This window comes from Terrapene carolina, unplaced genomic scaffold, assembly GCF_002925995.2.
Source record: "Terrapene carolina triunguis isolate 2854851 unplaced genomic scaffold, T_m_triunguis-2.0 Scaffold88, whole genome shotgun sequence".
In the NCBI taxonomy this organism is placed as follows: Eukaryota; Metazoa; Chordata; order Testudines; family Emydidae; genus Terrapene; species Terrapene triunguis.
In genome coordinates this window covers 685900-711369 of record NW_020664439.1, presented here as the reverse complement: position 1 = coordinate 711369, position 25470 = coordinate 685900, and the positions used below count along the sequence as shown (strand labels likewise).

The 25470-nt window shown below is 48.1% G+C and overlaps 1 protein-coding gene across 1 annotated transcript in view; it reads left to right on the top strand.

The window, feature by feature from the left end:
* The window catches only part of VPS8 (VPS8 subunit of CORVET complex), a 264409-nt gene that overhangs the window by 107604 nt on the left and 131335 nt on the right, over positions 1–25470 (top strand). The window contains exons 24-28 of the mRNA XM_029911106.1: positions 3204–3255; positions 3681–3723; positions 8299–8371; positions 13132–13251; positions 18184–18255. Coding sequence (XP_029766966.1) covers positions 3204–3255; positions 3681–3723; positions 8299–8371; positions 13132–13251; positions 18184–18255 — 360 coding nt within the window. The remainder of the gene's footprint in view (positions 1–3203; positions 3256–3680; positions 3724–8298; positions 8372–13131; positions 13252–18183; positions 18256–25470) is intronic.

Below are 25470 nucleotides of genomic sequence, written 5' to 3'. Positions count from 1 at the left end.
TATTTACCTGTAACTGGAGGCTCTTCGAAATGTGTGGTCCCTGTTTCTATTCCACTACCTGCCTGCCTTCCCCTCTGCTTCGGACCATGACTGTGTTTGTGGTAGAGAAGACATTGGAGAGATGGTCAGTCTGCATCTCCTCTTATCGCTCGGTGCTGAGCAGGAGGAGAAAGATCTATAATGAGGGTGTGGCCCAATGGATACTACTTGCAAGATATTCCGGTCTCTGGTACAGGGAGCTCATGCGTACCACATGTGAAGTACAGATAGGGACCACACATCTCCAGTTACAGGCAAGTAACCGCCATTGTATACTCCTTGAATACAGTCCTGATGGCAAATGCTCTTGAGAGAGAAATCTGTAAATGTAAACGTGCTTATTATGAAGGCATCACTAGTGACTACATAGCTGTTGAAATGTGCAAGTACAGTGAGACTTTAGATTTTACATACATAAAAAGATTTTTATCCAATTTACAACATTTACACAGTTAATTTTCTGAGAGATTGCAAGTGAATCTTCAGTAGTTTAGGATAATGATTTTCAACATGTGGTCAGCGGATCTCTGGGGATCCGCAGACTGAGATTTCCAAAGGGGTCTGCACCTCCATTCAAAAATTTTTAGGAGCCCGCAAATGAAACAAGGTTGAAAACTAGTGGTTTAGGAGATAACCATTTTTAAGAAGGACACCTTGAAATGTAGACATGCAGTCTAAAGTGTCCTTTGTATCTGTTTAGCTAACTGGCTTGTTTGTAACAGCTCAAGAATCAGATCAGGCCTGCACAACTCGTAAAGCGGCAAGGGCCATATTACTCCAAAGAAAACAGCTGAGGGCCGAACCCCCCCCCCCGCACCGCCGAAACACCCCCTCCCAACCCCCCGAAACACAACACACACACCCCAGCGCCGCCCGCCCGCTCGGTTCGTCATCCCACCATGAAATAAGGGGAGGGGAAAAGGGGGACAGTTTGAAGGGATTTTCTGGGGCTATGAACTAAGCCGGGGAGGGGAAAGGGGGGCAGTGTGAAGGGATTGGATGTGACTGTCCAACACACAAACACAGGGGCCGCAGGGAGCCCGGGGGGGAGGAGGGCAGTGTGATAGGGGCCGAGGAGGGGGAAGGTCCCTGGACCAGGGAAGGGGGCAGCAGTTGGGGCTGGGCAGGTATAAAACACACACCCCCACACACCCCCCCTCCCCTGGGGATTTCCTGGCTGCCCACAGACAGTTCAACTCCCCCCCCCCCCATCACTACGGAGGCTGCCCTGGGAGCAACCAGCACAGTAGCTGCCCCACCCCCAACCGAAGGGGAGGTTTGGGGGGGGGGGTCTTGGCCCATTTCCCCTCCCCCCCACCCGAGCTGCAGCTCGAGCCCAGGCCGGGTGCCCCTCCCCTCGCTCGGCACTTACCGGCTCTGCTCCCTGTCCCCTGACTGCTCCGATCCCTCTCCACACCCCTGCCCCCTAACCGCCCCCCCCCCCAGAACTCCCTACCTATCCAACCCTCCTCCTGCTCCCTGACTGCCCCCCAGGACTCTCCTTCCCACCACGCCGCTCCAGCCGCTGGCTCCACGTGGAGCCAACCAGACAAGCTGCCGAGCACACAACCCCTTCCCGGCAGAGTGCTGCGACGTGACACTGAGGCAGGGGGAGCGGGGGAGGGACTCTGCCTGCTGGAGGCCAATGGGAGCAGCTAAATCAGGCCCAGGCGCCCAGTCAGCCACGCCGCACTCTGCGTGAGGGGAAGGGACGGGAGGGAGGAAAAATCCCGGACGGTTGCACCGGCCCTGGGCGAACCCGGCAGCCCCACCCCACCGCTTGCCCACGGGCTGCACAGTGAGCCCGGGCTGCATGTTGTGCAGGCCTGGATTAGATCCATGTAGCTATAGATAACTCCTCAGGCAGAGCATGGTTTAATACTAACAGTGGTTCAGATTTTCAAAGCAGTGCAGGGATTTAGCCATTAATTTAGTGGAAGGCATGGATGGCTAAATTCCCTGCACTGCTTTGAAAATCTCAACTTAATTTGAGCATTATTCATGGTTTCTGTCTAAACTGTTGGGTAATGGCTATTTTGTACAACAAATGCAACTTACATCCTAGACAGTGAAATGCTGAAGCATAGCACTTGACTTCCAGTCCTGACTGCTCACTTTGCCTCTGCTGCCCATCTTCATACCCACAGCTCAATTTATGCTCCCCTGGAGAGTCTCTGTCTGATGAACTTAGGGCTCCTTTCTGGCAAAACACAGCTGATTTGTCAGCCAAAGTAAGTCCCTCACTAGTGGAACTACAAACTCCACTTCCCAAGGCAAGGAGTTTTCTTCCCTCTGTCCTGGTAATGGGCGAGGAAGTGGATAGGTTCTTGGGGAGACTTGCAGAAAATGTTTGCTGGGAAGGTGGAGCCTGTTGCTGTCCTAGGGAAAACAATTCTGGTGGCTGAACCTGCTGTGCTCTCCAGAGAGCAGCCTGGCTCTAACATAGCTCACTAGGTCCTTGGGTTTGAGGTTCCCTTGGGTGAACCTTAGTAGATGGTTAGGAAGCTTGTGGTGGTATGGGCTGTTGGGGAGGGTTAGGCAGCAGAGCTGGGGAGCCATGGAGGCAGGAATCAGAGGCTGGGGGAGCTGGGCTGATCAGCAGTGCTCCCTGGTACTATTGCTTATCTTGTCTCTGTGGCTCCCCGAGCTCATTGCATGCTAGAGCTTGCCAGCTAGTCTCTCTCTTTTTTTTTTAATGTGCACTCTAGATTCCTGGGAAGCAACTAAGCACCACTAGAGGGAAGCTTTGATCTAACAGATGTAGGAAAGTTTATTTGACAAAGGCTGCTCTCATAGATCATCGCAGGATCAGCAGATGGAGAAATGCTTCCCTAGCACAAGTACATTTAGGGAACCTTTGCACAGGCCTTTCTTTCTGTGCCTTCTTTTGTTGTAAAACTTGGTGAGCTTGTCCTTTCTCGGGGAGGTACCTTCTTAAACAATACAGGTTATAAAACCAGGCATTGCGTTTGTCTTGTCATGGACTATTTCATATTCTCTGACACTCTCTTTAGCTTTGTGTTCCTTTTAGGCTCTAAGCTCTTTGGGGGCAGGAACTAACTCGACTTGTTTGCATATTGCTGACCGACTTGTTGGCACTTAAATTATGTGATGTATAACAATTATAAACAATATTGAAACTTCTCTTTTTTTCACTGTTGCAGAAATTGTTCAATGTCATTGCTCCTCCACTTAATGCTGGGAAGTCTCTCACAGGTACAGAATACTTGCCTTTAAGATTTTACAGCTTTGATACTGTTTGATATTTCTAGTATATTTGATCATAAGTTTAATTGGTCTCTGAGCACTTCTAATTTAGGGAGTTGGGGAGGAGATGGTGTTACTGTTTAGGACTCCAGACTTTGCACAGCCTATAAATAAGTCTTAAGTACTTTCTTCTTTAAACTGTCTTCAGCTAGTTCTCAAGCTACTATCCTTTCTCACACAAACATGCTGCAAATATGTAAAGTTATCGAGAATGGAAAAATTCCATAAGACTGTACTGACACCACTTTTGTCATGAATAACAATTAATGCTCAAGTAAATGAGATTTTCCTGTCAGTAAATAAAGATTAGATCCTTATTCTGTTGTCTAGTTATTTGGATAAAAAGCGACAAAAAACTTTTTCTGTGTTCTTAGATGAGAAGGTGGTTATGGGGAACAAGCTCCTTGTGTACATAAGGTAAGATACTTAGAATGCATTTACATGCTGAAATTGCTGTACAGACACTAATGCTCCCAATAACCCTGTGATGCATGGTAGGTGGAATTCTGTGTCATGAAGGAGGTCAGAATATATTATGATAAAATCTGTGAAAAGTAGTAATATCTACGTTTTACAAAGCATTTAACAGAAGCAGAGAAATGAAGTGACCCATGACCACACACCAAGTAGCACAGGTGGGATTAGAACTTGGGTGCTCCTGACTCGGGCTTCGGCATACTGTCTTTGACTTCATAATGGTGATAATGCCCCCTTCCATGCCAACTGCAGAACGTTCCCCTACTCCAGGGCTTCATAGCCCAGAAATCCATTTTTAATCTTTCATGTTGGCAACCTTTGTGGATTCTGTAGGTGGTTTTGCTTGTTGTAATAAATTGTTTCCTCTATTGACCATCCTATGATGATACAAAGTTGGGAGGCATCATCAATACAGAGGAGGATTGGAATATTGAACAGGAGGATGTGTGTGACCTTGAAGATTGAAGTAACCTAAATGAGATGAAATTCAGTTCAATAGTACAAGTGTAAAGTCATGCATTTAGGGTCAAATAATAAGAATAGTCTAGTGTCTTGTGAGCTGTAATACTTCAGTCTAATTTCAGTTATTGGTACAGGTGCTGGATGGTGCTGGTGGTCTGTGATATACAGGAGGTCAGATTATATGATCTGGTGGTCCCTTCTGGCCTAAACTCTATGCCCCTATGACCAATGCTGTTCTGAGATTATTGGCCAATAGTGGTGTCCCAGTGTGCACTCACCACTAGTGACGTTGCCTCCTGGCTGTCCTGGGGATTAGCTCTGCCAGGTGTTGCATACAATCACCACCACCCTGGCAAAGTCTTTCCGTTGTCCTCTCATCCTGCAGACCCCTCTCGTTCCAGGATCCACAGCCACCTCTTTCATGACTCAGCCCTCTGGCTGGGTCACCATGTGTGTTCTCCCCTTCCTGGGTATCAAAGCCCCTCTTGATAAATGGGCTCAGGGAGTCTTCCTGCTCACTGCCCTGCCAGTGCCACTCCATCAGCAGCGAGTAGGAGGACCTGGGCCTGCCCTCTACTTCAGGTCCTGGCTCAGGGGCCCTCTTATTGGCAGCCAAGGTTTGACCTACCCCACACTTCGCTGCTTTTCCCTTGAGCCTTGCCTACCTCTCTGGCTCTCCCCCTTCTCTGCGCTTGCCAAGCCACACTCCCTTCTCTGAGAGTAACTGTAGGCTACTTGCCCATAGCTCCCTACACATGTCCTTTCTCCCAGGGAGTGACTTCAGACTCCTTCCCTGCCACCTCTTCTGTTGCTGGCTTCCTGGCTTATATAGGCTCCTCTAGCTGAGTGTGCTTCTAATCAATTCCCTTTTTCCTGGCTTCTGCAGGGGAGTTAATTGGCCCACCTGGCCATTTTAACCTTCTGGGCCTTGTGTGGGGTGAACACCCCATCACAGGTGGTTAATATCCAGTCTCCACTTCTTGAATCTGAGCACGCCACATCCAAGATTCTAATGAATCTGAAAAGAGGAGACTCGGTGTTGCTCCAAATGCTGCCCAAAATATACTCACATAATTTTTCATGTTTCCCCTCTCAAAGTCCCAGTGCCACCTCCTGTTTCCTGTGCGACAGTACAGCACTAATTGGTTATGTTTATGCAGAAAACTTGGATTCTTCTTTGAGTGATTGCTCATGTGTATTCCACAGTAGGTGTGCATGCTCGCCACATGCACCGGTATCGGAAGTTTTTCCCTTAGCAGTACCCATAGGGGAGCGCGCCTAGCGACCCCTGGAGTGGTACCACCATGGCACGGTGGCAGAGCTTCGCCCCCTCTGGACAGCTTCAAAACCTTGAGGGATCTCATCAGAATGATCATGAGGTTTCCCGTGACAACTGCCAGGGCCTGCCTCCAGCTGCTGGGTCACATGGCAGCATGCACGTACGTGGTACGCCATGCCAGACTCCGAGTGTGGCCTCTTAAGCTCTGGCTGGCCTCGATGTTCTCCCAGTCCAGAGACAGTTTGGACAAAGTCCTTACCGTGCCCGAGACTGTACTAGCCTCCCTCCTTTGGTGAACCACCCCGGAGAACGTGCTCCGAGGGGTCCCGTTCAGGAGCTGCTCCCCAACCATAGAACTGTTGTCCGATGTGTCGGATTTGGATTGGGGAGCCCATGTGGGAGACCTCCAGACCCAAGGCTTGTGGTCTGCAGAGGAACTAGGCCTGCACATAAACGTCAAGGAGCTCTGAGCAGTCGGTCTGGCCTGCGTGGCTTTTTGCTTGTGCCTTGCAGGCAGGGTCAGAGTTCTCACGGCCAACACGGCCTCGATGTTCTACATCAACAGGCAAGGCGGCGCCCACTCCACAGCCCTCTGCCAGGAAGCCCTCTGGCTGTGGGATTTCTGCATTGCCCACAATATCTACTTGGAAGCCCACCACTTACCGGGCATCCAGAACTCTTGAGCAGATCGCCTGAGCTGGGACTTCTCCTCCCAGCAAGAGTGATCGCTGCACCAGGGGGTGACTCACATGATCTTCCAAACGTGGGGTACTCCCCAAGTAAAGCTCTTCGCAACCAGGCAGAACCACGGGTGCCCCCCGGTTTTGCTCCAGAAGGGGCCTGGGCAAGGGCACGATTTCCGATGCCTTCCTTCTGTCCTGGTCGGGCCAGCTGCTATATGCCTTTCCCCCAATTCTGTTGATCAGCAAGGTCCTGGAAAAAATCAAGACGGACAAGGCTTGCGTCCTCATGATTGCCCTGGCATGGCCCAGACAACACTGGTATGGGACTCTGACGCCCTGTCTATTGCCCCTCCATGGCCGTTGCTGACCCGTCCAGCCCTTCTCTCTCATGACCAAGGTTGCCTTCTCCACCCCAACGTTGCAGCCCTCCACCTCATGGCATGATTGCTCAATGGTTAGACCAAGAGGAAAGGACCTACTCAGAGGGCATCCAGCGAGTCCTCCTGGAAACAGGAGGCCCTCCACGCATCAGGCTTACCTGGCAAAGTGGTCAAGGTTTTCTTGATGGGCCGCCGATAGCAGCGTCTCATCAGTGGCTGCTCCACTCCAGCTAATACTGGATTATCTCCTTCATCTCAGAGCCCAGGGTCTAGCACCCTCGTCTGTCAAAGTGCATTTGGCAGCCATATCGGCCTTCCACCCGCCTGTGCAAGGCCACACAGTATTTTCTCATGCCATGACTGGTTGATTCCTTAAGGGCTTGGAGCACCTCTTTCCTTATATGTTAGGCCCCCTGTTCCACAGTGGGACCTGAACTTGGTTCTGGCCAGGCTGACAGGGCCTCCGTTTGAGCCGCTTGCCACATGCTCCTGGTCCAACCTTTCATGGAAAGTAGCCTTTCTTGTGGCAATCATGTCTGCTTGGAGTGTCTCAGAGCTCCGGGCCCTAACCTCTGAACCCCCGTATACGGTGTTTCATAAAGATAAGGTCCAGCTCCGCCCACACCCTTCGTTCCTCCCCAAGGTGGTCTCAGCCTATCATATGAGCCAGGACATTTCCCTTCCGGGACTCTGTCCCAAGCCTCATGCATCTAGTGAGGAGCACTGTCTTCACATGCTAGATGTGAGACGGGCCCTGGCTTTTTACCTGGAACAGACAAAACTGTTCAGGAAGTCTACACAGCTGTTTATTGCCACGGCTGAACGAATGAAGGGTTGGCCGATCTCCACTCAACGGCTCTCCAGCCGGATCACTTCATGTATCCGTACTTGTTACAACCTGGCAGGAGTTCCCCTGCCACCAATTGTGAGAGCGCACTCAACAAGGGCGCAAGCCTTGTCAGCCGCCTTTCTAGCTCACGTCCCTATTCAGGACTTTTGTAGAGCTGCAACATGGTCATTGGCACACACGTTCACCTCGCATTATGCAATCATCTCCCAGACCAGGGAGGATGCTGGGTTTGGCAGGACAGTGGTCAGTCCCAAGTGTCTGTGAACTCCTACCCACCTCTAACAGTTATAGCTTGGGAATCACCTACTGTGGAATGCACATGAGCAATCACTCGAAGAAGAAAAGACAGTTACCTTTTCCGTAACTGGTGTTCTTCGAGATGTGTTGCTCATGTCTATTCCACATCCCTCCCTCCTTCACCTCTGTTGGAGTTTTCCAGCAAGAAGGAACGAGGGGTGGGGGGGAGTGCGCAGCGTCCCTTATACCGTGCCATGGTGGCACCACTTCAGGGGTTGCTAGCGGCGCTCCCCTACAGGTAATGCTAAGGGGAAAACTTCTGGCACCGGTGCACAGGGCGAGCACGCACACCTACTGTGGAATGGACATGAGCAACACCTCTCGAAGAACACCAATTACGGAAAAGGTAACTGTCTTTTCCCTTCTGATAATAGCACTGTTGTTAAGGATACATGCTTATCTAGTTTTGTGCTTTGATATGAAGAACTGATTTTTAAAAAATGCATACTGAAGACTAGGCAGCTCCGGGGGGGAAAAAAAAAAAGGCACTGTTCCAGTCTGTTTAGGATTGGGTGGTACTAGATCAATGCTTTGTAGTAACTGGTTTCTTTCCTTTTACCACAGTTGCTGTTTAGCAGGCCGTGCTTATCCATTGGGTGATATTCCTGAAGATCTGGTACCCTTGGTTAAAAACCAGGTGAGTATTAATTTGGAAGGACACTGTTCATCATAGGGAATGAAGCAGGTATTGCAGGACTGTTGTTAAGAGATAAAGGATCACCTTGTCGTCTTACCTACTTTTTATCTACTGGTAGGTGTATGATAGAAAACTACTGCAACTTGGATATCTGCAGCCCTGTGAGCTTATAACCCACCATGGATTACCACACAGCTGTTTGTAAAAGGCTGACATCAAGCTTAATATTCCTCTTGCTTCCTTGAGAAATGGGAAAACATGCAGTCCTCAGTCTAGTCTCTAGACAGACTTTGGTGACTTTAGGCAGCTAGGACTACGGAAATTAAAGTCGGAAAAGTTCTAGGTTTTGCGCTTTCATTATAGCTGACCTCTTAGGACCCTTGAAGTGAAGTGCAATGTATGGGTAGCCATGCATTCAGAAGTAGGGAGTGATTGTAGTGCTCCTGAATAGTACTTTATTGACAACAGTAGGGACTGAAGTCATTCAGGACTTATCTACATGGGGAATTTAGTGCACAGTAAACTAGGGTGTGGATTTAAAGCACGCCAACTACTCCACACCAACTTTCCGGGTGGAGGCTCTTACTGCGCATTTATGGCAGTTTATCTTAGTACACTTCCAAAATGTATTAAGCTAATGAATGCAAAGGTTCTCCTAGTGCTCGGTAAGATTGTCTGCAGGGGAAGTTAGCTGGTGCACACTAGCTACTCAGGACTTCTATGGGCTTTTCACCCATTTAGACAAACTTTCAGCTACAGACATGAGTACATTAAAGGCCTTGGCAGTACAACCTTCAGCACCCCTTCCTCGGTATTCCCGTGGCTAAAATCTTGGCTCATACCCAAGGCCTCTTTTGCCTTAACTGTTGCAGCCACCTCTTCCTGGTTCCCCCAATGCTCATATTTGCCTTTTAAACTCTGCTGTTTAGTGATCCTGCTGCTGCACCTTTCTCCTTCAGTACCTCCACTGGTTTTCCCTTCACCTTTAGCATCCCCTCCAGATGCTGTATCTGCATCTTCAAAACCTTGCCAGTCTAGTGTATCTTTCCCCTTTGTCACCCAGCAATTTGTACACTGCATTACTCCTCTCTCCATAGCACTTGGAGGCAGGCCAGACCTTTGCTGAGCCGGGGCAGAGGGACTGTTTTCTGCGTTTCTGGTCAGTTTTACTTCCGTAACTAACTTTGCAATTTGGTGTCTTCAGATTTTATCATTTTGGATTTAGAGTATGTGACCACATTGTATTTTCTGAGGGACTGTGCTTGCTGCTTCCCTTGTCGTGGCTATTTGTCAGAGCAGAAAACATGGAGCAGGTGTAGGAGCAAGCCAAATTGCTACAAAAATGAGCTAAACTGCTCTGGTGTGTTAAGGAAGGCTAGATCACTGACAGTGTTTCAGGATGCCAGGACCAACCTCCCAATGGATGTGTAAGCCAGGTGTGCCCCAGTTGCTGTGGCAGGCAACAAACTACATAAGAACGATCTTACTGGGTCAGACCCATGTTCCATCTAGACCAGTGTCCTGTCTTCTGACAGTGGCTGGTGCCAAATGGTTTGAAAAGGAATGAACAGAACTGGGCATTTTTGAGTGATTGATCTTCAGTTGTCCAGTCCCAGCTTCTGGCAGTCAGAGGCTTAGGAACACCCAGAACACGGGGTTGTCTCTGACCATGTTGGCTAATAGTCATTGATGGACTATCCTCCATGAATTTACATAATTCTTTTTTTAATCCAGTTATACTCTTGGCCTTCACAACATCCCCGGCAATGAGTTCCACAGGCTGACTGTGCATAATGTGAAGAAATACTTCCTTTTGTTTGTTTTAAACCTTCTGCCTATTAATTTCATTGGGTGACCCCTAGTTCTTGTGTTATATGAAGGGCTAAATAACACTTTTTCTCTATACCATTCATGACAGACTCAGGCACTCTTCCCCCACAATCCTCAGGAGTACCGTGTCCTAGCTCAACATCTACATTAGCACAGCAGCAACGCCTCTGGTAGCATGGTCCAGCACAGCCAGTACCTCAGTCTCCAGGAACAGCAGCAATGAGGGTCAGTGTTCCCTAGCTGTGCTCTTTCCAGAGTTCTTCTGATAGCTCTTGATTGGCCTCAATAACGGTGGTTCTTGGAACTTGATACATTGTGGATACTTCTAGTACAAGAGGGCTTTCTATTTCAGGGTCTGATATTTCACCCCAATCTGGGCCTTCATTTAGCAGCCTAGGATCTGAGAAACACCGATCATTACTCTAGGCTACTCAGCCAAGGTTGTGGACATCACCTTGAATCTAGGAAAGAGTCCACCTACTGAATATACAATAGAACCTCAGAGTTGCGAACATCAGAATTATGAACTGACCAGTCAACCACACACCTCATTTGGAACCGGAAGTTCACAATCAGGCAACAGCAAAGACCCACCCCCCCCCCCCCCCCCCCAAAAAAGGCAAATACAGTACAGTACTGTGTTAAATGTAAACTACTAAAAAAAGGGAAAGCAGCATTTTTCTTATGCAAAGTAAGGTTTCAAAACTGTATTAAGTCAATGTTCCATTGTAAACTTTTGAAAGAACAACCATAATGTTTTGTTCAGAGTTATGAACAACCTCCATTCCTGAGGTGTTCAAAACTGAGGTTCTACTGTATAACTCACTGGCTGAAGTTGTACCACTGTTGAATTGACAAGAAAATTTATACAAAAAGTGGGGAAAAATAAGGCATAGCCTTTTCTTCAGAGTGGGATTTCTTTGGGTTTAGAAGCTCATCTCCTGAGACATGTTGCTGCAATTCATAGTGCATTCTTGCATGAGCCCCAGCTGAGTATCTCATCATCTTCAGACATCTGCTTCACTTGTGAATCTTGTGCCTCTGCAGATTTCCTTCTTGGAGGCCAAACACTGTCATGTAGGCTCAGGTCAAAGCCCTCAGTGAGCCACTTGGTGCAGTGTCCATGCACGAGAAGGGTACTCTGAACTCTGGACTCCCTTTACTGATCTATTAAATGTACATTACAGCTGGAAGAGTTCTGTGGCTGATCCTTCCTCGAGCCTGAAAGTTAATACTCCATTCCCAGAAAGAGTTCTGCTGTCTTTCCACCCTAACGTTAAACACTCTAAGGAGTCTGACACAACCCGTGAGAATCCAAGTGAAGCCAAAAGCTGTAGAAACCATAATACCCAATTTTCCTTTATCAACTGGGGAAGGTAGCAAGATGAATCCAGGCTCGTATCTCTGACTAATAAGGCAGAGGAACTTATCCTTCCTCAAGGAGTCACTACACCCTCCACGAGCTGTATCTTGGGCAGAAAGGACTCAGGCAACTTATGAGATTTATAGAGCAGCTATCTGCTCTTCACCCCTCAACCTTTCAGACTTAATATGGCCACCCAATGTCAGTCAACCTGACATTTGGTAGGATACTGCAGGAAGTAGTATCTTTGTAAACTCTCCATGTCTCAGACCACTAGTTGTAATTTAAATGTACATAGTTGTTGTTCCTCCCTCCCTGCTTGGAATGGCTGTTACTGCCTTGAACTCTCCAGTATTTGGGCTGTTGGATGTGAACGGGAGAGTCGATTCTCAGGTACTTCTCCATTTTTGGCTCCTTCATGTCCAACAGTCTGACACCTTGGCAGTGTCTGAGTGTGTTTTTTTTATTAGACATTTGTTCTGGTTGAAAGATTCTGCTGCAAATGTGAAAAGTTTTGTCCACTTAAAGATCTGACTTGCCTCCAACTGCTATGAAGGGATCCAGGACAGAAATTTCCAAATCAGATATTTTCTAACACTAAAATGCAGTTTGCTGAGATTACTGTGCTCATTGGCCAGGTGTAGAGGCACACGACTGAAAGTTTCTCAGGTTTTTCTGCAGATTTGTTGTGTGAACTAGGCCAGGTCATTTCACTTGTCTGTTACCCAGACTTCATATCTATAAAGTGGGAATAATACCAGCTTACCTACTGACAGGTGATTGTGAAGGTTAGTGTTTGTACATCTCTCTGAAGATGTAAATTGCTATGTAAGTGGGACTGTTTTTTCCTATAAGGTTCATTGTGTGTTTCAGCTTGTAACTTGTAGCTTCGTGGCTGGCCTATGACCACATCAGTGTTCACCATTGATTTTAGGCAAAATTGTGTTGTATGTGGTGGTACTTTGAACTTCAAAATGTTTCAGAAAAAAATTTCATATATAGGTGCCCTAAGTGAGGCACCTGAATAAGTGGCCTGAACTTTGAAGTGCTGAGCACCTTCAGCTCCCATAGACTTCAGTAGGGATCTGCACCATGCCACTTATCTAGATGTCTAAATATGGATCCAAGTGCCTAAAGTTAGATACTCAGGTCTGAAAATGTTGGCTGTAATTATTTTTGCTCCTGGCCTGTATTCATCAGTAGAGGAGCATACAGAGAGGATCTCTGCTTATGCAACTGAGCCGCAGTAAAGTAATTGTCAGTTGTGTAAGAGCTTTTAAGAAATCATGTGATATTTTAAACCGAACTGCTTTATGTATAGTGATACTACTTGCTTGTTGAGTTTATGCTGCAAGGTAAACTTTCACAATGGTGTATGGAGCTCAATACCAGAATACTGTGCTGTACGTTCATCCTACACTACTTAAGACACTCAAGTAAAAATGGTTCTATTAACTTGTATTTTTGTGTTTTAGAAGAGTTTAGAACTCTTTCTTCAGGTATTCAACCAGTGACAATGGGAGTAATAGTGGGAAATTTTCAACATTTGTGTAAATATTCGTTGCAGGTGTTTGAATTTCTTATCCGTCTCCACTCAGCTGAAGCATCTGCAGATGAAGAAGTCTACCCGTATGTTCGTACGCTGCTGCACTTTGATACCAGAGAGTTCCTTAACGTTCTTGCACTGGTAAGAGCTATTCAAGTTCAGCAAAGGGTGGTGGTGGTGGGGAGCTAGCTCTTCTGTTCATCTATCATTGTTGCACAATCTCAAGTTGTCTTTCTAAAAGACAGACACTAGCTAAACCAGAGGTTATTGGCTTGATGCAGGAACCATTTGGGGTATATCTACACTGGAATAAAAGACCCGCGGCACAGCCGGGGCTGTGCTGGGTCAGCTGACTGGGGCTGTGAGGCTAAAAATTGCTGTGTAGATGTTTGGGCTTGGCCTGGAGTCTAGGTTCTAGGACCCTTCCCACTCCTGGGGTCTCAGAGCTCAGGCTGCAGGCCGAGCCCAAACATTCTATACAGCAGTTTTACAGCCCTGCAGCCTGAGCCCAACAAGTCTGAGTCAGCTGACCCAGGCCAGCTGCGGGTGTTTAATTTCTGAGTAGATGTATCCTTGGTGACATTCTCTGGCCTGTGTTGTAAAGGAGGTTGGACTAGATGACCGTAATGGTCCCTTCTGGCTTTAAAATATGACTCTGGTGTGTGCACTGGGCTAACCATTCTCTTTTCAAGCCATTGCTAAAATTGCAGGTGGGATAAAAATAACTAACTCTCAGGCTTGTGCCTCAATAGGAGAACGTTTTAATATTAACATTTTCTTTATTCATATTTTCTCTTGCCTTCACTTCTTCCCCTTCCCACTATACTTGTCTTATCTAATCAGGCTGTCTGTTCTATCACCAAAGTATCAAGTGCCTTAGAGTCACTTAAGCAGGCCAACAAAAGGAAACAAGGGGACATTTGGCTCCTGAAAGATAGTGGCCTTGGCTACACTTGCAGATGTACAGCGCTGTGAGTTAAACCTGACTTCGTGCAGCTGAGTAGGGAAAGCGCTGCAGTCTGTCCACACTGACAGCTGCCCAGCGCACTGTCCTGGCCACATTTGCGGCAATTGCAGCGCTATTGGGAGCGGTGCATTATGGGCAGCTATCCCACAGAGCACCTTTTCCCATTCTGGTGCCGTGGGTTGTGGGAAGGGGGCGTGGGTGCGGGGGATTCTGGGTCCTGTTCCAATGCCCCGTGATGCATCGCTTCGCATCCCAGAAATCCCTTTGTTTCCGTCCACCTTTGGCGCCATCTTTCAACGGTTTCTGTGCAGCGCGATCTGTCTGCGGGAAATGGAGTCTGAACTGCTGAGGCGTATGCTGACGAGTCTCGCCAGCACGTCACGTTTGGCTGTCGAGCTATTCCTTAAGATCCAAAGTGACAGTGAGGGTGAGGAGTCTGACGATGCTATCGAGCCGCGTAACGCGTATGACACGAAATTGCTTGTGGCATTCACGGACATGCTCAGTACCGTGGAACGCCGCTTTTGGGCTCGGGAAACAAGCACCGAGTGATGGGATCACATCGTCATGGAAGTCTGGGATGACGAGCAGTAGCTGCAGAACTTTCGGATAAGAAAAGCCACTTTCATGGGACTGTGTGAGGAGCTCGCCCCTACCCTGCGGCGCAAGGACACGAGATTGAGAGCTGCCCTGCCAGTGGAGAAGCAGGTGGCTATTGCAATCTGGAAGCTGGCAACTCCAGACAGCTACCGGTTGGTTGCAAACCAGTTTGGAGTGGGAAAGTCGACTGTTGGAATCGTGTTGATGCAAGTTTGCAAGGCCATTAATCACATCCTACTCAGAAGAACCGTGACTCTGGGTAACGTGCAGGAAATAGTGGATGGCTTTGCACAAATGGGGTTCCCTAACTGTGGAGGGGCAATAGATGGCACGCACATTCCTATTCTGGCACCACCTCACCTAGGATCCGAGTACATTAATCGGAAGGGGTATTTCTCTATGGTTCTCCAGGCGCTTGTGGATCACCGTGGGCGTTTCATTGACATTAACACAGGCTGGCCCGGAAAGGTGCATGACGCACGCATCTTTCGGAACACTTGACTGTTCAGGAAGATGCAGGCTGGGACTTTTTTCCCAGAGTGGAAGATCACGGTAGGGGAAGTTGAAATGCCCATTGTGATCCTTGGAGATCCCGCTTACCCGTTAATGCCGTGGCTCATGAAACCCTACACAGGGAGCCTTGACAGCAGCAAGGAACGGTTCAACTACAGGCTGAGCCGGTGCCGAACGACTGACTATGGAGTGTTTTGGCTGTTTAAAGGGCCGCTGGCGATCTCTGTATGGGAAGCTGGACTTGGCCGAAAACAGCATCCCCGCGGTTATATCCGCGTGCTGTGCCCTCCATAATATTTGTGAAGGGAAGGGTGAAAGCTTCACTCAGGCATGGACCTCCAAGGTTCAACACCTGGAGGCTAAATTTGCACAGCCAGAGAGCAGGGCTATTACAGGCGCCCAGCGCGGGGCTGCAAGGATTAGGGATGCCTTGAGGGAGCAATTTGAGGCTGAAAACCACTCCCGTGCAGGGCACCAGATATCACTGCTGAAGTGCAGTAGTTCCAATCTTTAGGAATCCGTGTCTGCTTAGCAGACAAGCAGACTTGCAGTGCCTGTTTATTTCCTGGGCTAAGGAGTCTTTTACTTTATGCAATAATAAAGAATGTTTTCAAAGCCAAAGAATCCATTTATTGAAAAGAAACAAGGGGTTGGAGTGGGGAACAGTACAATCACAGATTCGCGTATGTCCTGTCTGGTGTGCTGTGCAGTGAGTGCTGCACTTCAGGACAGCTATACTGCATGGTGATGGGGTTGAGTGCAGAGGGTAAGGGTCGTGGTTTTCAGGACTGGGTGGTGAAGATACTGGTGTTGGAGGCAGCGGGTGGTGTGAAAAACACGGAAGTTGGGGAAAGTGGGTTGGAGGTGACAGTGGGGCACAACGGAAAGAGTTTTGGGACAAGGGCTGTAGGGGGGGTGGCGTTTGCGGTACTGCTCCTCTTTCTGCATGGCTACCAGCTCCTGGATAGCATCTGCTTGGCGCTCCAGGATGCTTATGAGCCTATCAGTGCTTTGCTGCCGGCGCGCGGTGCTTTGCCGCTGGTGCGCTGCGTTTTCCTGGCGGATCCTGCTTTCTCTCTCCCTCCAGTCCTGTGCTTTCTCATTCTCTTTAATATATTGTCGCATCACTTCTTGCAGCATGTCGTCTTTGCTTTTTCTCGGTCGCTTCCTGAGTCTTTGCAGTCTCTGAGCAGGCAATAAGAGGGACGGCTGAGGTCTCAAGGTTGATGCAGCTGTATAGGCAAAATGCAACATTTAACAGAGGCAGCATTGTTTATACCAGACAGAGTAATGATTCCCCCCGCACTTAAGGAGTAGAAAACACACAGGGTCTACACAATAGCATAATTTTCCCGTCCGAAACAGAGCACACATATCCCATGGGAGCCTCAAAATGGGGAGTAAGGGGGACTGATTGTTTCAGGGCTGCACTGTCCTCTGGGTTTCTGTGCCTTGGGGAGAGCCAACAGCTTCAGGGGGCACCTACACTGAACACTGTCCCAACATTTTCCACAGGAGTTCATCCTGGACGATATCTCGCTGCTGAGGGTGACCTGGGAAGCAAGGGAGGGTCTTCTACTGCAATGCGGCTTCCACCCTGGCCCATATGCAGCTTGCCTGTGTGCAGCAATGGTTCCCCCGCCCCTCACGGCACAGTGGCGTGGACACGTTAGCCTGGCTGGGACAAGGACCACGGTGGCTCTCCCAATAAACCTGCGCAAGCGCATTGCACACGTTCTGGATGAGACATTTGAGGAGATTACTGAGGCCGATTACCGCGATGTGATAAACCACATCAATGCACTATTCCGCATCTAAGCATGCATGCCTAACCCTCCTCTCCCAAAGAGCCCGCACCAAAAAAATTCCTTCCCCCCCCCCAAAAAAAACCGCTTACCGGGAACCTGCTCTTCTGTTTGTCCTCCACCAAGTACCGGCTGCTGCGACTGGCTACCTTCCTCCTGGCTCGAGAAGAGCTCCTGGCTGCATGGCTCTAGGGATTCAGGGGTGTTTTCATCCAGCCCACCACCATCACTCCCGTTTTCCTCCTCCTTCTCTTCCTCCCCCCCCCCCCACCGGCTCTGAAGTATCCATGGTGGTGCTCGGAGTGGAGGTGGGGTTAACCCCAAGTATCGCATCCAGCTCTTTGTAGAATCGGCAGGTCGCGGGGGGAGCACCCAAGCGGCCGTTTGCGTTGCGGGCTTTGCGGTAGGCACTCCGCAGCTCCTTCACTTTAATCCTGCACTGCAGGGCGTCCCGGTCATGGCCCCTTTCCATCATGTCCTTTGATACCTTCCCGAAGGTATCGTAATTCCTATGGCTGGAGCGCAGCTGGGACTGTATAGCTTCCTCCCCCCAAACACTGATGAGGTCCAGCAACTCGCCATTGCTCCGTGCTGGGGCTCGCTTGGCGCGTGGAGGCATGGTCACCTGGAAAGATTCGCTGATAGCACTCCACGCCACGCCGGGCTGAGCAAACAGGAAGGGGATTTTTAAAATTCCCGGGAATGCAAAGGGTCGGTCACATGGTTGGTTACCTGAGGCCAGGGCAGTAGAGTTTGAACTGTTGACCAGAGTGGCTAGAACAGGCATTGTGGGATACTGCCGAATGATTCTGGAGGCCATTCACAGCACATTGGGCGGCCACACTGGCGCTGCAGCACTGCAGCGGCAGTGCAATACTTGCTATTCCTCTCGGAGAGGTGGAGTACACGCAGCGCTGCAACCACGGAGATACAGCCCTGCAAATGCCTTGCCAGTGTGGATGGGGAGTGAGTTACAGCGCTGGGGGAGCCTTTACAGTGCTGTAACTCGCAAGTGTAGCCAAGGCCAGTGATAAAGTAACATGCTTACAAGGAGTGTGAAAGCACCTTTGACACCCTTTTAACAAACCCTTTTGCTCATACTTGCTTTTGTTTATGGGAATAACATTGAAAAGCTTCTTCCCAAGTTGCCAAAGAATATTGCGGAACAAATTCTCTTCTCTAATGCAGACTTTTGAAGACTTTAAGAATGACAAGCAAGCAGTGGAGTATCAACAAAGAATTGTGGACATCCTGCTAAAGGTTAGTGCATATAAAAAAAATTAACCTTTTGAGTTTCATTTACACAGTACTATTTACAAAGTCACTTCAAAAGGCAGTGTACTGTAGAGTTAGGGTTAGAACAGAGGACTGATTATCAGGTCTTATGAGTTCCCTTTCCAGTTCTGTCACCACCTTATTGTGTAACCTTCAGGAGATCACTCGACCCATCTGATGCACAGTTTGCCCATCAATAAAGTGTGTGTAGTTCCTGCTGTGGTACCTGCTTCTCATGAGTGTTGTGAAGTTTTTGTGTTTGCATCTGAGACCCTTGGAGGAGAAGCACTGTTTTATATATCACTGCAAAGATTTGGGGTTTTGGCCGAAAAATGTTGTTTCCTGGGATTTTATTCCTTCTCAAAACCCTGCACCCAGCTAGCTTTCCCCCAACACTGTGTATAATAGGGCCTCTTGCCCAAAGATCTCATTGTTACAGATAAATTAGACTCCTTAAATAGTACCATATGGAATCTAAAATAAAGAAATTGGGGCTATTATGAATAAATATATAATCACGTGTACAATTTACAATATGTAGATTTTATTCTAAAATTTGCAAGCCATATAAATAAAACAAAAATGGCAGTTCAGTGAGAAGTCTTATGTTTTAATATTTTGAAGCAGGAGTAAACTCCCATCCAGTCAGAACATAGTTTAGGCTCAGTTCAGCTCACGAGTCTGAGTTACAGGGAAAAGCATGAATACACTATTTATTTTTTTCACTTTTTAAAAATATCTCTAGCCAGAGCTCTAGGCTTAGATACTGTTCAGTTTTCTAAATACCTACATAGTTGTAGTAAATGCCTAAAATAGCATACAGCAGGGGCAGCTTTTGGGGAAGTACCATGGTTGGGGAGGAAAGCTTCTTGTAGCATCTGTCAGTAGGGGAAGGAGGTGGCACCGGGCTGTGAGCAGGACCTACTCTAGATGTGGTTTTTTCAGTGCTGCTTTGTACATTGAATCGCAGCCACCTTCTGTATTTCCACCCTCACTGCAAGAAGGCTGTGTCCCACACTCTCCAGTAACTGCAAAATGTGAGTGTCCTTTTAGCCCCCAAACTGGCTCCTTAAAAGAGAAGCAGAGAAAGGACCCTCTCCATTTCCCTACTGAGCCCCAAATTAGCAAATCAGACTCTAGGTGCCCATCTGTCTTTGCTAAGTTCCACAGTTCATCTTAGCAGATAGTAGCAGTACGTCCCCTTCCCCAAGCCCTTGGTCTCTAACTCAGTTTCACAAGCAGAGTCCTTAATTTGGGATTCCTGTTCTATCTTGATGTTTCTTGATACAGACATTGTCCCAAGCCCTGTCTCTTAAACAAGTAGTAAGGGCTGGGCCACCACAAATTTGACCTAAATTTCCCTCAGTTGGGTCTTGAAGACCTAATGTTTCTTCAGTATTGTTGGGATCAAAATAGGAGAGCAGCCCTTTTAAGAATGGCTTAGAAATCTGTCTCTGACTACAAGATGAGGCACAGAAGTGTCAGCATGAATACTTCTAGAAATTTCAAGAGAGACTGTATTATTTCAAAGGTGCCTCCAAGGTGAAACACTAAGGTCCTTTTTGTCCTGCATCAGGATTAAATAACCCTTTGCTGGGGTGGATTCAAGGGTTGGCAAAGGATGAGTGGATCCTTCCCAGCCCCTCAGCTGATAAATTACTGAGGGATTATTAATTGGAGGTCCTTCCCATTGGAGTCCATAGCAAAACACTTCCTGATATTTCCTTTATCCTTCAACTTGCATCTGTTCATGGCAGTATTCATTAGTGTTTTATAGATCTGTTAATATTTACATTAGTCTCTTGGGGGAGACCTCTCACCTCCATTCAGGTTCCAGGACTCCAGGCTTCAAACTGCACTTCCTGCCTGCTATCCTTCTCGATCAGCGATGACCAGCAGCACTGCCTATACTGCCTTGGGGAAGCCCCCATTGAAGCGAGGTGCAGTATCTGATGATCATTCCCCATCCATACCCAAGAAGGGCAGGAACTTAGTCTCCACAAATACCTCATGGAGAAGGCTAGACCCAGGCCTGGGAACGCCCCCTGTATGCTGGCCTGATTCAACAAGGAGTGTGCCTCCTGCTGTGAAGTCTGACTCTGGTGCAGGATATACCCAATGGTGGAATCTTGTCAGGAAGTTAGGACACACACTCATAAGCATGAGACAGTCTTCCTCTAAACCTACTTCAAAGAAGTCCGATTCAGCTCTGAGCAAGTCTATCAGTTAGGCTTTGGAGGACTTAGAACATCCTAAATCTCAGAGGCATGACAAGAAAGCCCATAAGCATTGGGCTCCATCAGTACTGTAACATGTTCCGTCGGTACCGTCACCCTTGACACCTCCCAAATCCCAGGATCCATTGGCACCGATGAAGTCAGATCGCTGTCAGCTCCAGGTACTGCTGTCCTGGCTGGCTCCGGCGGCTCGAACAAATAGAACCCTTCTCACACCAAGGAGATCTGAATCCGTTGCTGCCCCACAAGACACTTTCACTTTCCTGGATGCAGAATCCTCTCCTCCATTGGGCGCCTCCATCTCCAGGGAGATAATATCACCTCTGAGGGAATCAACCGCTAGAAGGAGTTTATCACTCCTCTCATACGCAGAATACATCTCCCCTCCAATGGCACCAAAGGTACTGCCATGGGACCTGGGATCAGCTTTCTCATTGGGAGATTCCAAACCACCCAATGAAACTTTCTTTCCCTACCCTACACGTCCTCCACCACCCAAAAGACCTGCACTAGTTTGGGATCAGCCTCGGCCTCATCTCATCTCTCCTACTGACTATATTGGGCATGGGGACCAGAAACCCCTCCTACAGAGTTGACCCAATCTTCAAGGAAGTCACCTCTTGCCTCCTCTCTAAGGGAAAGTTCAGATCTGCCTCTGGATCCCTGGGAGGAGGAGGAACATGCTCCGGATCTGGTGATTCAGCTGAAACCAGTAAGACTGCCATCTTCATCCCCAAATGAAGTGGTGAGTTCTACATCTCCTCCCCCTTAATCCCCTCCCCCCCCTCCCCCCCCGTGACTTCCGACAGTTCCAAGACCACCTTTGCAGGGTTTCTGGAGAGCTTCAGATTCCTCTTGAAGAGATCCACAACTCCCAGCACAAACTCTTAGATATTCTCCATGCATCCGGACCCAATAGACTAGCTCTCTTCATTAATGAAGCCATGAACCGTATTATAGTTCACATCACAAACAACTTTTGAGTACTGATCGAGTCATGTCTGTCTCTCCTAGGTCATATGACCTCGTGCACCTACATCACCCTGTTTGCAAGACTCCACCTTTGTTGCCTTCAAATGTGGCTGCAGTCAGTATACTCTTCAAACCGCCATTCCATGAATCTCATGGTAACAGTTCTGGTCAGCATAGTGTCTTCCCTGCTATGACAAATCCTCATCCGGTATGTGTGCGCATCCACTTTCTCTTTCCCTCTCTGGACAGGGCCATTATTAGATGCATCCATATTCAGGTGGGTAGCCCACATGAACAGCTGTGCAGCACAGTGTACCTCAGCATGACGAGAGTCCAGGATGCACATCAATATCCTGGAGTTGCGAGAAGTCTAGAAGGCATGCAAGTCCTTTCTTCCGTTCATCCACACTCAACATGTCCTTATAATGTCAGACAACGTTACGACTGTCTCCTACATCAATAAGCAGGGAAGTGTGAGATCTGCCTCCCTGTGTGCAGAAGCAGTCAGTTCATGGAACTAGGGTGATTTGATTGCTGCTACACTATCAGCAGTCTAGCTTCTGGGGAAGCAAAAAATGTGCTTGTAGACTCCCTCAGCAGGCATTGCACAGTCGACAACGAGTAGGAGCTCCATGACTTGATACTGCACAATATTTTCACTCTATGGGAGACCCTAACTAGGGATCTGCTTGCCTCTCAGGCAAATGGCAAATGCACCCCACATTGCTCCAGCGAAGCCTAGGTTGCCATGCCCACGATGGTGCTCTGCTTCTTCTTGGTCAGACCAGCTCAATTATGCCTTCCCTCTGCTACCCCTCCTGCCTCGAGTTCTGTGCAAAATCTGGCATGATAGAGCATGAGTCATCTTGTTCATCCCTTACTGGCCCAGACAGTTCTGGTTTCTCAACCTTCTATGCATGTCACCCTTACCACCAATCATCTTCCCAGGGTTTTCCGAGCTCCTGACCCAGTGGAATGGCCAGATCAGGCACCCGATCTGTGTCCGTTCCACCTCAGGGCTTGGTATTTGGATGGGGGTCATCCTTAGAACATTCATGCTCCACAGCTATACGAGACATTGTCTCTGATAGTAGAAAGGACTCGACTAGAAAATATTTTCTAGTAAAATGGAAGCGCTTTTCTTGGACACATCAGAGGCAGTTTCCCAGAAACTATAGCTATTCCTCTCATCTTGGTCTATACCCTATCTTTGAAGACCTCAGGTTTGCCCAACTGCTTCTTGTGAGTCCACTTGGTGGCAATCAGTGCATACCATCCACCTTACCAGGACCACTTGGTCTTCGCACATCCATTGACCAATAGATTCCGGAAAAGCCCTAGTAAGAACATTCCCATCTATTCAGATGCTTAACTCCCCAGTGGGACCACTACCTAGTTTTTTCAGTATTCACAAGACTCCCCTTTGATCCTTCAGCATCTTGCTCCATGTCTCTCCTTCACATGAAGGTCACTTTTCTTGTAGCCATCACCTCAGCTAGAAGGGTTGGCAAACTTGGAGTGATGATGGCAGGTTCTCTGTACACTATATTCCATAAGGATATAAGGTTTCTCTGTATCTACGCACCAATTCACCCCTAAAGTAGTTTCTGAATTTTCACTTTAGCCAATTGATTCACTTACTTATATTCTTCCCTAAATCACACGCTTTCGCAGAGGAACAAAGACTCCGGTCCCTTGATGTACGGCGGGCCTTGGCCTTTTACCTTCACAGAACAAAACCAATTAGGCAATCAATTAGACTATAGCAGAAAGACTCAGAGGGCATGCCTTCTCCACCCAGAGAATCTCCAAATGGATTTCTGGCTGCATTCTACTCTATCAGCTATTGAACCTTCCTCCCCACAGCATAAGAGCTCATTCCACCAGAACACAGGTGACAGCTATGGCATCTCTTCAGGAGGTACCCTTCCTGGACATCTGTAAAGTGACCATGTGGAGCTCCGTTCACACGTTTGCAAGACATTTTGCCCTGGTGCAGGGATTTTCTGCTGATGCTGCCTTTGGGATGGCGGTACTCCGCTTAGCCCTACCAGCTATCTCCTCGTACTCTCCTACTTATGTACTGCTTGTCAATCATCCATAGTGGAATACAATAGGGACCATCACCCAAAGAAGCAGCGGAGGTTACTTACCTATAACTGGAAGTTCTTTGAGATGTGTGATCCCTGTCTGTATTCTACTTTCCGCCCCCCTTCCTCTCTTATAGAATAGATTAATAGAATATCAGGGTTGGAAGGGATCTCAGGAGGTCATCTAGTATAACCCCCTGCTCAAAGCAGGACCAATCCTCAGACAGATTTTTGCCCCAGATCCCTAAAAGGGCCCTCTCAAGGATTGAACTCTCAACGCTGGGTTTAGCAGGCCAATGCTCAAACCACTGAGTTATCCCTCCCCCCTCTCTGCTTTGGATCTTATCTGATTCACGGTAGAGAAGGAACTGGACAGGCAGTCGGTCTGCCCTGCCCTTTTATTCCCTTGGATGGAGGCACGAGGTGAGCCAGGGCACAGGTGTGGACCAACGGACACTATTTTCAAATTTTCAGGCTCTGGACACATGGGTAATACAGATAAGGACCACACATCTCTAAGAATCTCCAGTTTCAGGTGTGTAACCTCCTTTTTCAGTGGTTCCTCAACTGAGGCACCATTTGACTGAGGTACTCTGGGTACATCTGCTGTTGTAAACATTAGCATCGTTAACATGTTTTGGATGGAAATCTGCCTTGCTAGTGGAAAACAGTAGTGAAGGAGATGAGCCATTTCATGTAAATAATTTGAGAGCTAGAGCCATGTCCGTGTTTGGGGAGGAGAGGAACAGTGGGTGGGAGGGGCTGGAACTGGAGCAAAAGAAAATGCAATGGAGCAGGAACAGTGTCAAGAAGAGACCCCCTGTGAGGCAAGTGGCTAGGCAGCATGTTAGCTGTTGCTGTGCCAGTCACTCAGGATGGGAGCTGCTTTTGTGCTGTTGGCAGGTATTGTGAGAAGGTAAATAGCTGCTCATCCAGGGAGAGAAGGAAAGGCAAATTAGGAGAATAGTGGCCAATATCCAAAGGTTCCAGTGTTTCCACAGCTTTTAAATCCTTTGATCTTAAATTAGTTCGTTCACTAATCAAATGATTCATTGAAATGAAAGGATTAGAACTGTTGACTCTCAAGCCTGAGTCACATCCACTAATCTTAACTAAAAGGCTTTGCCATGTGTCATGAGACAACGGGAGGTAAAGTTTTGAAGGTCAGTCATAGTGACGGTGCCTCAGGCCTGCCTCCAGGGTCATGTTGGATTTCTCTGCCTCCACAGGACTGTATGGGTTAAGCTCGTTAGGCTTACTGGAGAACAGCAGCTTTAGGAGACACTCTCAGAATACTTCATATAACAGACCTCCTTTCCTGTAACTTGATTGAATTTGAGAGAAAATATGCAGGGGGAGAATCCCTTCCTCGCACGTGGCACAGCCTATAGTGCCACCTCGCTTGCCTGGCAGAACAGGAATAGCCAGAGCCCCTCAACAAGCAACTACAAGACTTGCAAGTTCAACTTATTCTGTTCCATCTCTGTGACCCTGGCACTCTGTCATTCTTCCATTCAAAAAGCAACTTAATCCAGCACTGAGTATATAGAACCCCCAGCACACACGGGTGTCTGGGACCTCCCGCAGTGTGAGGGAATTGCCTATTGCCCTAACTCAGACACAAGGACTCAATCAAGAATCAACTGACTTCTTCATGAATTTTCGGGTGATAAGTCGCAGATTTCTTCACACACAGGTTTTAACTGTCTGAAGAACTGCCAGATTTCACTAGAGAATTGAAAATGTTCCCCTAAGTACAGATAAAGGGGAAGGTGGTCTTGGTTATCACAGCTACTTCCAAAAGACATACCCTTTTAGCAAGCAGGACCAGCATTCCAAGTACCTCTTTCCCCTCCTCTCCTTCCCCCCCTTCAACCCCTCTCCCCCGCGGGGAGCAGGTT